This window comes from Rattus rattus, chromosome 13 (genome assembly GCF_011064425.1).
Source record: "Rattus rattus isolate New Zealand chromosome 13, Rrattus_CSIRO_v1, whole genome shotgun sequence".
NCBI lineage: Eukaryota > Metazoa > Chordata > Mammalia > Rodentia > Muridae > Rattus > Rattus rattus.
The window spans coordinates 27,347,458-27,365,284 of NC_046166.1; the positions used below are offsets into that span (position 1 = coordinate 27,347,458).

Here is a 17,827-nt window from a genome sequence, read left to right on the forward strand (position 1 = left end):
TTCCAGACTTAAATCTTTCATTACCTCCCTCTGCGCCACACTCCCCATGTGGTTAATGTGGGAAAACAGCAGGACGACTGTAGAGGCTTTGTGCTCCAGCAGTGAGCGGCACACCTGGTGCCAGCCCAGGAGCCTGCCTCAGGAAGTTGGACTGCAAGACTAATTAGCCATTCTTGAGGTCAGACCTGAAGGAAGGAGAGCTTTGGAGCCGTCTGTCTAAAACCTTTTAGAAGGCGAATATTCTAGCTTTTATTTCCTCTGCTTACATCCGCATTTAACTCATCCATAACCACATATATTCAATTAAACGAAAACAAAACCGTCCAAGTGTCTCCTCGTTTCATTCCTGTTGTCTCTCTCACACGCACGATGACTAATCAGGCAGATGGGGAGGCTCCAGCTTGACTTGCTAGCACCCTTTCTACCTGCTTCAACTGGAAAGCCAAGACTGCACGATATTATCAAAACATACAAGGTGACCTCACAGGCCATCTGTCCTTCTGCTATTTCCTTTCTGTTCAGTGAACATTTGTAACAATAAGTGTGTCTTTTGAATGTGTCAGTGTCTTTGAAACCCAACCCCAGGCCCTTCCCTTACTATTCTCAAACACTGGGGACTGATAGTTATTAAATAATCTGGGAACCAGGCTCAGAGGGTTATGGAGCAGTATTGAGTCCCTATTTTCACACTTCATGATTTATTTTGGACAGTGAGGCCACACCTCTGCATTTCAGAGAACACTTGGATAGTTGGTTCTCTCTTCCCTCCTATGGGGTTGTGAGAACAAAACACATACCATCCGGCTCGCCCCAGGCACCCTCTGGACCATCTTGCCAGCCTCAAGAGGCATAGCTTTTAGTCTGTTGTTCCAATGGCAGTTCAAAATGAGTCATCAGAGCGGGTGGTAGCCATTTTTTATTTTTCCATACTGGGGCTCAAAGCCAGGCACTTGTTCTATGCTGAGCAAGTGTTCTACCACAGAGTTTCATCTACCAATCTTCCTTCGCAACTACCAATCTCTAAAAGATTTTTTTATTTATTTATTTATTTATTTATTTATTTATTTATTTATTCATTTAATGTGAGTACACCATTGCTTTTTCAGACCCAGCAGAAGGGGGCAGCAAATTCTGTTATACATGGTTGTGAGCCACCATGTGGTTGCTGGGAATTGAACTCAGGACCAAGCTCTGGAAGAGCAGTCAGTGCTCTAACCGCTAAGCCATCTCCAGCCCTATAGTCAAAAAGTTAAGACAAAAAAATAAGTGAATAAGAAAATAGTAGAGTGCCTAAGTTTAGTGGTTTTGGGGACACTTGTTGCCACTGTGTGTGTGTGTGTGTGTGTGTGTGTGTGTGTGTGTGTTCTTGCTTATATATATATGTGATATATATATATGTGTGTGTGTATGAGCATATACATATACATATACATCATATACATACATATCATGTGTGTACCATATACATACATATCATATACATAAACATATAGTCTGTGTATGTGTATAGTTTGTATATATACATGTGCAGGTTGGACATAAACTGTATCTCCTGTTCATTAATAAATGTTTTGAAAATCACTTTTTAGAACTTTCCTAAAGACAAAAATATCATCTGGAAAGCATATTTTTAAAAAAAAATTCTTGGCTCTATCCCAGGCCTGCTTAGTCAGACTCTGGGTGAGCAAAGAGGACAGAGAAATCAGCAATCTTAGCCAGGTGATTCCTATCCCCAGACAGGTCTGGGAAGCACCACTATACAGGAATTAAATTCAAAAGCCAAGGCTCCTCTGCAGCCAGTCTCATAAATAAAATCCGTCAACAACAACAACAACAAAATCATCAGTCTTACCAAGAACTCTGGCATTCTAGTTTTAAATCTACACAATCTAAATAATGACAAAGGATCTTGGGCACCTCTCAAAAGCCAAATTTCTTTTCCTAGCCTCTAGGTTTTCCTTCTCCTCTGTAAGTAGAATAGCCAATTTTAAAATGTGAAAATGACTTAAATGTAAATTACAGCCATAGCTTGGCACTCTTCATTCATGGTGTCTGCCCAGGTCCCATGTACGCCGTGAGATAGGGGACATTTTCCGTTGCAGAGACAGGAAGGTGTGTCTGCCTGGGTTTGCATCTGCCTATTCCTGCGCGGCTGCCTGCTCATGCCAGGGGACGTCACGGACACACATTGTCGAAATGTGTTGTGGAATTAGCGTGCAGCCCAAGTTTAATTTTTGAGCATCTTTTGCCTCCTGCTATTGTCAGTACTACAGCAACTGGAAGCAAGACTCCTGCTAACGTTTAACTCAGCGGGCTTTGCTATCCTCGTAGGGAAACATTAAGAACTAGGGAAAGCTTGGAAGCATGCTACCCACCTACACCCACATTCACACTGGGTATTCCAAGTGTGTCTTTTAAAGGACTCTTTTGATCATAAAACATGAAAAACATAACTTCCATGACTCACTGATGAGATCTTGTAGGACCTCGCAAGGATGCTTGCCAGCCTCAGGAGTGAGATGAGAGCCCAAGTGGCCACCCTCAAGCCTGCTTGCTTGGACATGATTTTGTGTGATCATGCTATCTCATCCCAAAACGTGATTTCATATCATTGGGGGAAAAAATTTAAAGAGCCCAGGTTGCGATTTTCAGTATCATATTTTTTTCCTTGTTGGAGCTCAGGAAATTCCCATGAGGTCATCATTTCATTGTGGTCTGAAGAACTCAAACTGTCTTCCGTTTGAAATAACTATCTCTGGGTTCTTGTGAGGTTACTGTGCATTTTGCACATAAGTGAACAAAACCTGTGAAAATCAAAATAATTATCCCTTTACTGTATGTGTCTATATGTCTCTGCCATAAGTAAAAGTGTACAGGTATAAACTAAAATGTGTATGTTTAAGTCTCTGTCTTAAACTTAAAACCTCATGAAAATTTTAACACAATTATTTAAGAGGTAGGAAGTTAAACACCTGTTTGTACCTTTTAAGTTTTATACCATGTATTTGTATAAAATTTTTTATCGTGTATATGTATTATCCAAAACATATTTTTCTTTTCCTAAAGTGGTGGGGTTGGTCTGGGGAGGCTTCCTTGTTTGACTGATTGGTTGTTTTTGAGACCAGGTCTTCTAACCTATGGTGGTAGCGCTACAAAGCTCAAGACTAGCTTCGAACTCCTGATCCTTCTGCCCACAACTCCCACTCAGTGAGATCTCAGGTGTGCCCAAAATATAAATTCACAACTTTTAAATATACAGAGAAGTCTTAAAAAGGAAAAAAAAAGATAATTCAGAAAACCTCATTTAGCTTTGATTTTATAGGCTGAATTGGAAGGGTTATAAAGCTACTAAGAACAAAATTGGGAAGGGGAGGGCAAAAACATCTTGCCTTTATGGTTATAGAATAAGTATAGAACATCTAATATCTGATCAGACTGAAAAGATATTACATAGTCAACCTGCATTTTGATTCCTCAAACTATATTTGCTTTCTTCTATTTTTTAAATTGTCCCCCCAAAATTAATTCTTTCCTAATTCCACCTTACACTTAAAGAGATATTTACATTTAGCAAACTGGAACTTTCTCATAAATCTACCCACTTCCTGCACTGACTTTGAAGCAAACAAAGATGGAAGGCTAGGCACGCCCTCCTGGCATGTGGACACACCCTGTGGCAGGTGAGCATGAGGCCTGTAAAACTTGGATTGGGGATCCATCTGGAGAATTTCTAATTCGAGTTCTTGTTTCCATGCTGCCATATCCCATCATCTTAAATGCCCGGTGGCGTGCTGTTAGGAAGCCTGGATCGTTATCTCACACCTGCAGCTATAGAATATTAAGCAGTACACTCCTTAACACACACAGCTGATAGATGGGTGGGTTCGGAATGTCTAGGCTCTGTGCGTGGGACAAGGTTGCAGGCTTTCTCTCCGAAGTCTCTTAGGATGTCTTAGAGCCTCTCATTAGTCAGGCTGTTCGAGCCTTTAATCTATCTTCTTCCCCCTCGCTGGAACTATAGCTCACATGTTCTTATTCTTTGACAAAGATGGATGTTACCCAAGCAACATCTTGTTACATGACTCTAATCTTTCCCTAACTTGACATTTCAATAGATACATAGGAGACATTCATTACTCTGCTGTTTTAATCTTCTTTGCTGAAGCAAAAGTGAGAAAGTTTACAACAGAAATATGCTTTCTTAAGTTTTAAGTGCGCGGTGTGCTGTTCTCGTTCACCACCGCACAGCAGACCCTCCCAGAACTTTCTCACTGGCCTGTTTGCGGCTGCATCTATCCTAGCCATAAGCTTCCCACTCCCTGCCCCACCCACTGCTCCTCATCTTCCGTAGGAAGAGTTTAGCTTGTTAAGAAACTTTATACGTAGAAACTTGTGACGTTTGTCCTGTCATATTTCTTTACATTTAACCATATGTTATCAATTCTGTGCTTTGTCTTCTTTTAAGATTTATTTATTTAATATATATGGGTGCTTTGACTCTGCATGCTCATCTGCACGCCAGAAGAGGGCATTGGATCTCATACTGTGAGCTGTCGTGTGGGTGCTGGGAATTGAACTCAGGACCTCTGGAAGAACATCCAGTGCTCTTAATCTCTGAGCCATCTCTCCAGCCCCTGTGCTTTGTCTTAATTAAGCGGTCATTGATTCAGTGTGTGTTATACAAGAGTCTAGTTTGGTGCACCCCACTTTGACATTGTACTGGCTGGTTTTGTGTCAGCTTGACACAGGCTAGAGCAGAAGAAGCAGAAGGAGCCTCAGTGGACATGGACCTCCATGAGATCCAGCTGTAAGGCTTTTCTCAATTAGTGATCAAAAGAGGAGGGCCCAGCCTTTGGGCTGGTAGTCCTGGGTTTTAAAAGGAAACAGGCTGAGCAAGCCAGTAAGCAGCATCCCTCCATGGCCTCTGCATCAGCTCCTGCCTCCAGGATCCTGCCCTACTGAGTTCCTGTCCTGACTTCCTTTGGTGATGAAACAGCAATGTGAAAGCATAAGCTGAATAAAGCCTTTCCTCCCCAACTTGCTTTTCGGTCATAGTGTTCATTGTAGCCATAGACACCCGACTTAGACAGACATCAGACTGAATACTAAGATAAAAGTAATGGTTCCCCAAACTACATACTTTGATAATATTGATATATGTCTTTTAAAGCTGTAATTATCTTGTAGAATCGAATTAAATAAATTCTTAGTGTTTGCTTCTGGAGATATATTAAGGGGCACTGGATATGGAGAGAATTGGATTATAAAAGATGTCACTTTTCATCGCATGCTTTTGTTTATCTTCATACTTGCTGCTTGTGTCTTTATATATAAGAGTGATTCTATTAGTAAACAAAAAGAATTCTTGTGAGGTAACACTTTGACCACAGTTAAGACTTTCCCCCCAAGTGTTTGAAAGATAGGTTTGGAGGCAAACCTACTCCTCTTCATTGATGGTGGTGAAAATGAGGCTTGAGACTTGCTCTGAGAGGGGAGCCGGAGGAGGCTGGGCTGACATCGCATGGCTTCTCAGTTTCCCTCTGACAGGTTGTCTTGGTCTCTTTGCTCCCAGAGGAGATCTGCACCCTTGTCATTGCTGAGACTTTCCCTGAAGATGCGGGTATCTTTACCTGCTCAGCCAGGAACGACTATGGATCCGTGACCAGCACCGCACAGCTTGTGGTAACTTCAGGTATGTGGGAATCCAAAGCAACTGGGTCCTCCTCCCTGGCTTTTGAGTAGCTCCCCAAGACAGGGGTCAACTGTCCCAGGGACAGGGCCCAGCCCTTAGGAATGTTCATGACCACTCCAAGAGTTATCTTAACAATCAGGGGTCTCCTCTGTAAACAAAAGGATTTTGGGGAGGCAGAGAGCAGTGGAGGTAACCAACAAGGTAACTAGCACTCACCAGCACCATGGGGCCAATTTAAAAAAAAGAAAGAAAGAAAAAAAACATGCAATCGAGGTATCAGAAACAATGGCGTGTATAGTCCTCATGCTAAGCTAGGATCCCTCGCCTCAGAATGCCACCCCTAAGTCAGAGGTGTAGTCATGGTCCTCAGAAGTGCAGAGAACCTGCAGAAACCTGTCCAAATGTGTCGCTACATAAATCAAGATTTAACTTCCGAGAGAGGAATGCAAGCTAGTGAAATGGAGAAGATCTTACAAAGCAGATTTCATCACAGTATTATATTAATGTGAGAAATGAACAGCCCTGATATGAAAGATAAAAGAACAGAACTTAATCCTGTAGTCAAAGACACAGGGACACAAACAGACTCACAATCAGATTCACCAGGGAAGACAAGAAGAAGAAATAAAGAGATCTGTGCTTTTCTTTGTGTTTTTCGGTGACAATTTTCTACTCTGCAGGTAGAGAGCCTCTTAGAGAGATGCTAAACCGAGCCCTTGACCAAGCCTAGCACACAGTAGAACACACAGTAGGTAAAGGGTGACTCTTCCATGGCCTTGATTTCTAGAACAGCAAGAGCTCGGGGGCTAGGTGGCAGCAGAGGTCCAACCAAGCACGCTTGGGGCTGATTATGAAGGCCTGCTCATTAAGACGAGTAGGAAAGGCCCTTACGGGGGATGGCGGACATCGGTGAGCGCTGTAAGCACCAGCTGGAAACCACAGTGCAGTCGCTGCTGTTACACAGCACACAGTATCCTGGCATTTTAATTTTCAGTTGGCTTGAAGAGTGTCCCATCGAATGGTCACAGCAGTCCCCAAACAATAAGGACAAAAAGGAGACTCTGTCAGTTTGAATGGCAAAACCTGGAATTGTAATTTTTTTTTCACGCAATATTTAACATTATTAATACATTGGTTTTCTACCTCCCTCAGTAAGCATTTCTTGATGCACCGAAAGGTCTGCCAGGCCCTCAGAAAATGATTCAGAAAGGGTATGACTTCGAGATATGTTTACTCTTCAGAGAATAACCTTTTAAAATCTGTTTTCTACTCAGTTATAGTTGAGACAACATAATTTCCTATCTGACATGAAATTTTTCTGTGCACTCACAAGAGTTTCAAGAATTTCACTTAGATTCGGAACTTTTCTCTCCCTAGCTTGAGAAGGGATGGTTGCATAAGCCTTTTCAGACCTTGAATGCTTTCAGTGAGAACGGGTAGGATGTCCAACCGGATTCTTGACCTGGGGGTGAGAGGATAAAGTACTTAGGTTGACACTGTTTGCCATGTCATATTTGATGATACCGTATCTTAAGTTCCTAAAGCACTTTGTTAAAGAATCAGTAGGGAGTTTTTCTATAGGTGAGCTCAATCCAGAAATGAAGCAAGGAGCAGCCATTCAAAAGAAGGCCATGAGGCTGGCAATACTCCCACACCCCATGACAGCATGGAGCACTCTTTCCCTAATGATATGCAAGGAACTCCCACTGGATCTATGTTTTAGTTAGGGTTTCCATTGCTGTAGAGCGACACCATGACCAAGGCAACTCTTATAAACGACAAGCTTTAGTTGGGGGTGCCTTACTGGTTTTGAGGTTCAGTCCATTATCATCATGGCAGGAAGCATGGCAGTGTCCAGGCAGGCATGGCTCTTGTTCTGAAGGCAAACAGAAGGCTGACTCCCGGCAGCTAGGAGGAAGGTCTCAAAGCCAACCCCCAAAAGTGACACACTTCCTCCAACAAGGCCACACCTACTTCAGCAAGACCACACCTCCTAATAGTGCCACTCCCTGGGCCAAGCATATTCAAGCCACCACAGTCTATGAGTGTGAAAAGCATTTGTTGAATGGGTAGCAATTTATTATTTCTGCTCTTTCCCCATCCCTTTTCTTAGCCAACACCGAGAACTGTAGCTATGACTCAACGGGAGAACCCAACAGTGATCACTTCCAACACTTTCCACCTCCCCCTCCAATCCTGGAGACGGGCTCCTATGAGCTGGCATCGCAGAAACCATCTGAAATCCAGCAGGTGAACGCTCCTAACTTAGGATTTAGCATGGCAGCTCTTCAAATGCAATTCAACTCTGCAGAGAGGGAGACCAACGGAGTTCATCCCAGCCATGGAGTCAATGGGCTGACTAATGGCAAAGCTTATGGCAATAAATCTCCTCCAACACCAGCTGCCCTGCTTTCACCCACTAAAGAACCACCACCTCTCCTTGCCAAACCCAAACTGTGAGTATTTCTGCATGGCTTCATAATACTTTCCATATCCCTGTGCAATTTCCTCTCCTGTTAGAAAAAAAGCTTTCTCTTGGATTGGACGGTTTAGTTCACCACCCCTTCTGCAGGCAAGTTGTCCTTAGCTGAGGTGACCTGGCTGCTAAGTGGGGTCCTTCAAAAATACAAAGACTATTTTAAATGAAGAAGGTAATAGCTCTCTGCAGAATCTGTGACAGGTTCTGGCTGTGGAGGTTTCTGTGCAGGGCCCTGCCTTCCAGTTTGTGGCGTGGTGTAACTGCTCTCCAGGCAGGATGGAGAAGGGAACTCCTTGGAGGTGTCTATTAAACCAAAGGCAAACTTTTTAACTGGAGGAATCAGTCCAAAGCACAGATGTGAACAGGAGGAGGAGATTGGAAAGGAAGAGTGGGAACCCAGTGGCTAATCCTGGCCAGGGGATGGAAAGCAATGGCAGGCTTGTCAGGTGGAGGAGTGGCCATCACACCTCATCCTCCTCGTCTGTGGAAGTTCGTGGAATTGCACGTTACCACCATTCATGTTTGATTTCTATTATTATTCTCTCAGGAAAATAAGTCTTGCACAAGCTCTTTCCATTGGCACTCTGCGGCAAGCATTGTCACAAATGCAGCCATTACAAAATGAGAGAGAGACAGGGTTAGAACTCAAAAGTTCTCTACCGTAGCAGAACAGTGCTTAAGGTGGGTCTGTGAAAATGTATACATTCCCTACTGGTTCACATTTCCATGGGATGAAACTGCTCTACCCAGGAAAGCCTCTGGGTCCTCTGGGATGTCTGATGGTTTTGACATGGAATAGAAAGGCTTCTTCACACTTGAGTTCTTTGCTTCCTTGGTAGTAAATACTTAACATTCTTTGGTCTGTGATCAGCTGGGTCTGTTAGCAATGTTAGAGTTGCTTAGATGACACCTTACATTTACACATTGCTGCATTGTTTGCCAAGGGATTTCATGGACCAATGCCAGATGCAAACCAACCCAAAGAACACTTCACCAAGTGGGGAAGCAATCTTATAAAATCAACCTTCTGGCAGTCTTAGGAAATGATCGTAGCAAACTACCCCTTGCTACCCAGTATTTCATTTTGCATTGTTCTGGAGCCTCTGTTCACTGGCCAGGTTTATGTATAACATCATGAACACCTGTGTTCTCACTGAGAAGATAAAGTGAGCTTTACAGAAAGAAAGAAAGAAAGAAAAGAAAGAAAGAAAGAAAAAGAAAGAAAAGAAAGAAAAAAGAAAGAAAGAAAAGAAAGAAAGAAAGTAAGGAGGGAAGGAGGGGAGGAGGGAGGGAGGGAGGGAGGGAGGGAGGGAGGAAGGAAGGAAGGAAGGGTATCCTTAAAAAGAGATTTACCAGCCATAGAGCACCAGCCATAAAATTAATTGCTACTACTGACTTGTTTCATGTTTGCATTTTAAGTATGTATTTGTAGTGCCTTTACTGAAACAGAGACCACTTCTCTGGGGAAGGGCAGATGTGTTTAATGAGGAGGTCGTGACTGCTCCTGATCTGATGGAGTGTTTCTCCTCTGATGGTCATCATAACTGGGTATAAACCACAGGAGAGTAAACAGGAACGGTTAGCCGACACTTACACCCCTCCTTTTCTTGGCGTTTCAACAGCTCTTCAGCTTTCATCTGGATGGCTGCTTGCCCGTGTGATAGGGCCTTATCCACAAAAGTGCAACAAAATAAAAATCATAATTCCACAGTTATTAAAAGGTTGAGTAGCTCAAGAACACGTTTCAAAGCTGATGACATAAAGAAGATGCTTAAATCGCATCTTCTCAGAGGCAAACAGGGAGGACCATAAACCTATCTTAGTGATTGTTTCATTCTAGCTTTGTATCAAATAAGTCTATTACTGGGTCTTTTCTCTGCAAGCGATGCCTGCAGAGTCAAAAGAAATGCACAGCTTGCAGTTAAAATTGCAGACTCTCGGTGTTAAAAAAAAAAAAAAAGAAAAGAAAATCAGGTTTCAAAGATGCAGTTCTGCCTGGAATCCATAGGAAATGTGTGAGTAGCAGACCCAGCGGCTATGGCAGAGCATCAAGGAACAACCGATCACGTCTGCCCCTGTGCTTAACTCCTAAATTCAACTAATCAATGCAGAAATTACAACGTGTGGCTTCCAAGCCCCATCTATTTTTCTCCTCTTCCGTCTTCCTCTTCTTCCTTGTGGGCAGAAGGTACAATCGAAACGTACATAGCCAGCAACATGAGAAATCCAAGCGACAGTTAGTGAAGCATGATGCTAACACCCAGAAACAAGCGGGTTAGCAGATAAAATGTTTACTTTCCAGTGGAGTACCGAAAATACACACGTGGCCATCAAAGTCTGTGCCCGCTGATAGTGAGATGGTTGAAATTTTTTTTCCATGTTAATACAACAGCTCTCTTTGCTCCTATTCTTTCTCTAGTCTCTAAAGTAAAAAAGAGAAAATAGGATTAGTATTTCCCATGTTGAAGTAAAAGTGAACTCTGGTTGAATCAGTCTTTCTATGTAATTATATTTACCACTTTTGCAGTAATATAAAATTTTGTCTTTATCTCTACCCACCCTTAGATAACCCATTGTTTCTGAAAATCTCATCTCAAGGGAGAGATATATCCTAAAAATTCTTTCACAGCAAGTAGCCTAGGGTTTAACCCTTGTCTATAAGGAATTATCTTGATTGCTAATTGATGTGGGAGGGCCTAGCCCACTGTGGGTGATACCATTCCCCAGGCAATTGGTCCTTGGTGTAAAGGAAAGCTCACTTGTTTCTGCTCATGGTGTTTGTCCTAGAAACCGAATGAGACTACAGCATCAAGGTAGTCAGTATCTTAAGACTAAAGTTATATCTTCATATAGTCGATAACTGTTTAAAGTAGAGAGTTGGGGTTTTTTGTTGCATAAACGAGAATTAGAGATAGTTTGTGTGAAACAGAAATGGGGAAAGGGTGACTAGTGTCAGTCTTTATCAGCAACCTAACTGTACAAGACTTTCAGTGTTTGGAAGCTCCTTATGGGTCCCCCACACTCCTACACACGCATTAAAGTACAAGTTGTTCCTTTGCCAGGAATGTTCTACTCTTGGAATGTGATAAAAGCTGGTCTCTTCTTGCGTATCAAATCTCAACTTAATGTCACCCCTTCCTCAGCCACCCAATCTAAAGCAACCAGCCTCCTCTTTAATTTCTACACAATACATAATTGCTTTGAATGGTCATTTGATTGCAATTGCTTCTGTATGTTGATGCCTTTCTGAGAATAGGAACCTTTACTGCCTTTATTTGGTCTTATGTAGTAGTTGTTCATAAATATTTTTGAATGAATAAAACAAGAGGAAAGCAAGAAATGAGAGAAAGAGCTCCCAGTTTTAAAGCTACTTCATTTGTTCCACTTAATTTTTCTGCAAATATTTCCAGGACCTCTATCTTCAAACATCACAGTTTCCAGAGTTGTTCTTTTTTTTATATACTTTTTTAGTTGATATTTATTTATTTACATTTCAAATGTTTTCCCTTTCCCAGTTCCCCTTCTCCCATACCCTCTCCTTCTATGAGGATGTTTCCCTCCCTCCTCACTTCCATGGCATTCCCCTATACTAGGGTATCGAGCCTTCACAGGACCAAGGGCTTCTATTGATGCCAGACAATGCCATCCTCTGCGACATATGTAGCTGAAGCAATGAGTCCCTCCATGTGTACTCTTTGGTTGGTGGTTTAGTCCCTGGGAGCTCTGGGGTATCTGGTTGGTTGATATTGTTGTTCTTCCTATGGGGTTGAAACCCGTTCGGCTCCTTCAGTCCTTTCTCTAACTTCTCCATTGGGGTTCCCATCCTCAGTGTGATGGTTAGCTGCAAGCATCCTCATCTGTATCAGTAAGGCTCTGGCAGAGCCTCTCAGGAGACATCCATATCAGGCTCCTGTCAGCAAGTACTTCTTGGCATCAACAATAGTGAAAGGGTTTGGTGGCTGCATATGGAATGGATCCCCAGGGGGACAGTCTCTGGATGACCTTTTCTTCAGTCTCTGCTCTACCCTTTCTCCCTGTATTTCCTTTAGACAGGATCAATTCTGGGTTAAAATTTTGAGAAGGGTGGGTGGCCCCATCCTCCAACTGGGGACCTTGTCTAACCTCTGGATATGGTCTCTACAGGTTTTCCCTCCCCTTAGTTGGGCATTTCATTTAATCTCATCCCTGTTGGGTCCTGGGAGCCTCTTGCTTTCTTGGCATCTGGGACTTGCTAGTCGCTACCTCCAGTTCCTCATCCCCCATTACTATATACCTCTGTTCAAATTCCCGTCCCTCTGTGTATCATCTCTGTCTCCTCTCATACCTGATCCTGTCCCCCTTTGTCCCTAACCCCTCCTCTCTTCCTCCCAAGTCCCTCCCACCCTCTCCCTCCGTGAGTATTTTGTTCCCTGTTTTAAGAAGGACTGAGCATCCACACCTTGGTCTTCCCTCTTCTTAGCTTCATGTGGTCTGTGGATTGCATCTTGGGTACTCCCAGCTTTATGGTCTGTGCATTGCATCTTGGGTATTCCCAGTTTTATGGTCTGTGGATTGTATCTTGGGTATTCCCAGTTTTATGGTCTGTGCATTGTCTTGGGTATTCCCAGCTTTATGGTCTGTGGATTGCATCTTGGGCATTCCCAGCTTTATGGTCTGTGGACTGTATCTTAGGTACTCCCAGCTTAATATCTCTAATTGCTATCATTTGTCTCCTCACCTGTTAATAACTGGATGGATTAAAGAATTCAGCCAAAGTTCCATGTGAGGACCTGTAGATGTCACTCACTTGGTCGAGCTTTTAGCTGCCATGCACAAAGCCCTGAATTCTATCTACAACCAGCCTCAAACTGGGCATGAACGCCTGTGCCTGTGATCTTAGCTCTAAGAAGGTAGAGGCAGGAAGATCAGAGATTCAAGGTCCTCTTCAGCTATATTGCTCGGCAAGACCAGCATGGGCTTGACCTAAACAAGAGACCTTATCTCAAAAATAATAAAATAAACAAATGAATAAATAAATAAATAGAGCTAGAGAAATGGCTCAGTTGGTAGAATACCTATGCAAACCTAAGTTCAGTCCTCCTGAACCCATGTAAGTGCCAGATATAATGATACTCTCCGGGAACCTCAGCTCTAGAGCAGGAAATGGAGACGGGCGGTCCATGAAACTCATTGGCCAGGAGAGCTTTGGGTTTAGTTAAAAGCCCTGTCTCAAAAAGAAATATGAAGAGCAATCAAGGAGGAACATCTGCGATCAATCTACTCCTCTGACCTCTACATACAGAAACATGCATGTGACAAATCCATACTAACACATACAACTCTCCCTCCCCCTCTGTGGGGGTCACAGAATAAATATAAACACATTTCCCATATACTAGAATCACAGTAGAAAAATTCATCCAGTTACTTAACTCCTTTCTTCATTTTTTCCAGTGCTCCCATTTGATAGATGCCTTGCTTTAACACACTGGGGAGAAAATCTGAAAAGAGGAGGAGACAGGTCCAGTCTTTAGCAAACACTTACAGTGTTAGTTGGCTTGGGTACAGTCAATGCCGTTTCAAGGTGTGCTTACTCGACATGTTAACAGCCCATCAGATTACAGACTCTGATGAAGGGTTGCAGGCTTCTGTGCTACTCCCTTCCTGGCCTGTTTATGTTGGACCAAAGCTCAAACTCCAATGTGTGGCTTGGGTGGCATAACTTAAAAAGCTGAACATTTTTCCATCCTTTAACCTCTCCTAGTTAGAGTTCAGGATCTCATTATGTCAGCCTTTGACGATAGAATAAAACTGGTCTCCCAGAGTCTGTTTACCATAAGCCTCACCTGGTAGATTCAAAAGGGAAACAAAACATCAAGGGCAAAAGAGTAAAGGGAAGCAAAACCCTGTAGAGAAAAGTGCGTGTTGCAGATAGCTAGAGACTTGTAGCCATCAGGCAACAGTGAAAAGGCGCTTAAATGAAATGCACACAAAAACACTGTAAATCCAGAACGTGTCCTTTTTTGACTATTTTGAGTGCCTGCAAACTGCTCGAAGATGAAAGAGGTAAGAGGAATCTGTAGCCTAGTGATTGCCAGAATGATTTTGATAAGAAAGCACATGCGCATGCACGCGCGCGCGCGCGCGCACACACACACACACACACACACACACACACACACATATCCCTTTTAACTTGATACAGATTTTATTTTTTTAAAAAAATTTGTGAATCTGAACTCAGTGCAATCTAAAATACTTTCTTCTTGGATCAACATTTACAAGGTGAATGATTTTACCTTTGGTTTTAAAAATTCAGTATGCATCAGCTTACATTTTTGCTTAAGTGCCTTTTATTGTCTGCAAAGAATACTCAAAGAGCAGTTTAGTAATAGTAAAACTGAAAAACATAGAACCAAAGGGCCCTTCAGAATAACATTAGAGGGAAAATGAGCAGAAACATTAGAGACAGAAATAAAATCACACGTACACGTACACACTCACCCAACAGGATCAGGAAGGAGTGGCGCAGAGATGATGGATGGCCCCAGGTAGACCAGCTGGCCAGCTGGCCATACAACCTCTTTATAAATACCCCGTGGTGACAACTTTACATTAACAGTGTTAGTGTTGGATCTCTTCTGAAACAACCCCTCCCTGAGGCGGGAAGCCTAATCAAGAAACTTCCTGAAGTATGAACTTTTAACTAAGAAATAACATTTGGATATAGTTTTTCCTCTAATTTTTTTTTAATGAAAATACAGGCTCTAATGCAGTGTCACATTCATAGCACAAGATCATACTACTCAGTCCAACAGTCTCTTGTTGACTTCAGTGTGGTAAATGCATTTGCTTTAGATTGAGTCCGTATTTGGTAGCTCGAGTCTTACTTACTGTGTGTTAAATACCCACTACTATCTATGTCAGAAGCAGCACTCTACCACCCCCTCCCAAAAACCACAATATATTCAACCTTAACTATTTGTTGCTTCACATGAAAGAACACAGAATGGGAATATTCTTCAACATTGCCATCCCATCTTGTCTAAGGGTATATAAGACTTCCTTTGGTAATCACAAAGTTGAAAATGTAGCACCTTCCTGATGAAGACATCTTTAATGGGGAGATAGCTAAAATAAAGCTACATAGACATATGGCCATGAATTGGAGGTGGCTTAACAGTCCAGAGCACTTGTGCTCTTACTCAGCCATTCATAACTCAGGGGATCTGGCCTCCTTGGGCACTGCAAGGCACACTCATGGTATATACACACATCCCAGTAAAAATCCGCATGCATAAGATTAAGTAATGAAGTCTTTTTAATTGCAAAGACCAAATTAGGCTATGGAGAATAATGAGTAAAGGTGAAGAATATAGATGAGGGAATTCTTATTTCCTAGCAATGAGGAGAGCATATTTAGTTCATTGCACTCTTTCAGTGGCTTTATATCAACCAGCATTAGCATTTAGAGAGTAGAAACAGAGAATGTGTGCGGTTGGCAAGCCTGGAACTGTAAGGGTGCTGCTATACTGAATTTGAATATCCTTAGAGAGTGACATTAAAAATATCATACATGCAGTGCACAGTCAGAAAAGACATAAAGATAAAGGGGAAAGCTTTGCAAATAGGAGAGGCTGAGATTCCAAGAAGAATGCTATACCAGGAGCATTGCTGCTTCAAAGCAGGGTGAGATTGGAAACCATGGGAAGAAATACCAGTGACAACCAAAGGGGGAAACTAGCTAAGTTCACAGTCCATAGACAAGCATCCCCCCGAGTGATATGAGAACTTAAGACACATCAGTTTGAGTGGGAAGTTCAAGTGGAAATGAAGGTCACAGGCATAGGGGAAATTGTCCAGCAGATCAAGATGCTAGAAGGAACATTGGCATGGGCGGGCCAAGGGCAATGGTACAAGCCCAAGGGCTAAATAGCAAACTCAACGAGCAAAGTGAGGAAGCAGCCAAGGTTGTTGGTGATGACAGGAAAGAGAGTGATTATAGGTGGAGTGCAGGAACTTCACAAGGGAGCAGACATTGAGTGATGATAGCAAAGTCTTCTAAGGTGGCTATAGGAAGCATGTGGCAGGCAGAAAGTGCCTGCTCAGGGGACCTCAAGGGGCTAGCAGCCTCTCTGGGGAATGCCAGGTTTCAATAAAGACAAAGCAGGTTAGAAAAAGTCAAGGCATTCCAAAACAATAGAAGGATCTAGAAAATGGCTCGAGAGGATGACTCTGAATGAAGACCAGTAAGAAAGAAGAAAGCCAAGAGGGTGAGAATTGTACCTGGGAGGTGTGCCAGGCATAATCCTGGGATTACTTTTCTTCCAACAAAGAATGACTAAGACTGTCCCCAGTGAGGCACCAATGGGGTCTTAGCCAACATAATTTCCCATTTCCTTTTGCACCCCCATTTATTTCATTACATTTCAACACTGTGATTGATTTTGTCATTACTGACCCTCTTCTAGCCAAGTGAGACACTGGGCTGAGGTTTTATTAAACCCGCTTATTCCTACATTTGGCTATTTTAAGATAATTGTTCTCACCTGATGACTCCCTGATTTGTATTTATTGAATTTCATTCTGTGTCTACAACTCCAGCTATGAGAATTTATTTCTGTCTGCTGCAGACTGAACTGTATTAGGCTGCCGATTATTTATTTATTTATTTTTAATTCTGTGAACATGTAGGTTGTTCATTCAAACCAATATTTCATCCAATGGTGAGAACATTAGGAACAGCCGGGCTTGTTTCAGTTGGTTCGTCTTACATGTGTAAAAGCAGACACTTGGTTTCCTCAGCAAATGTGAGAAGGACTGCTTCCTTCCTTGACTGAACTTAGAAACACACGAACCTTGTGAACTCTCAAGTCGATGTCACTTCTTCTTTTTAAACCATTTCCATATGTGGCAAAGAATTATATATTCTTTCATTCGATTTGTAATAATAATACACATATTAAACTTGTTTGATGAAATATTTAGATCTCATAAAACAGGGTGGCTGGACAGGTCCCATTTAAATTTAAGCACACATTGGCTTCATTACTCAAAAGGAAACTATATATTTTTCCAATCAGAACTTCAGGCCTTACTGCCAGAGTATTTCAGGGTCACACCTTTTGGGCACTGTCAGGATGCATGTGGACTGAGAGGGCTTGGAAGGATGCTAATCACTAAGGATTAGCATTCACCGGAACACAGAACAAGGTCTTTGTTAGACTCCTTCACCTCTCCGGTGCTCTTCTGATCTGCTGTTATTTAAATGCAATGATATGCACATCCACAGTAGGTAGAACCCCATAGGGCTCTAGTAAAGCAGTTGAATGCCTAACACAATATCCAAATACAGTAGCTACAGAGATCTGGTATTCTCCTTGCTCAAAAGAGTTTCTAAGTAGGTCAGATCCTGGTATTCATATGCCTCACCTACAATTCAAAGGTGGTGCTTGCCTACCATCACCATTAAATGTGAAGGCTGTGCAAAACTTCTGGAAAGACCGCAAATATGATCTTGTCCTCGTTTCTGTCTTGGTTGAAATAGTCCATATGCCATGTGGTTTCAAGGATCTGCCATTACGCTCAATAATGTCGGTAGCAAAACTGTATATTTGAGAATAGCCATAAAAGGTAGCTTCATTACAAAGCAGCATAAAATAAATAATGCCTTTGCC

General features: G+C 42.4%; 1 protein-coding gene across 1 annotated transcript in view; it reads left to right on the forward strand.

Moving 5' to 3' along the window:
* Palld (palladin, cytoskeletal associated protein) overlaps positions 1 to 17,827 on the forward strand; it is a 217,016-nt gene that overhangs the window by 31,719 nt on the left and 167,470 nt on the right. The window contains exons 7-8 of the mRNA XM_032919335.1: positions 5,573 to 5,692; positions 7,806 to 8,148. Of these exons, the coding sequence (XP_032775226.1) occupies positions 5,573 to 5,692; positions 7,806 to 8,148 (463 nt within the window). The remainder of the gene's footprint in view (positions 1 to 5,572; positions 5,693 to 7,805; positions 8,149 to 17,827) is intronic.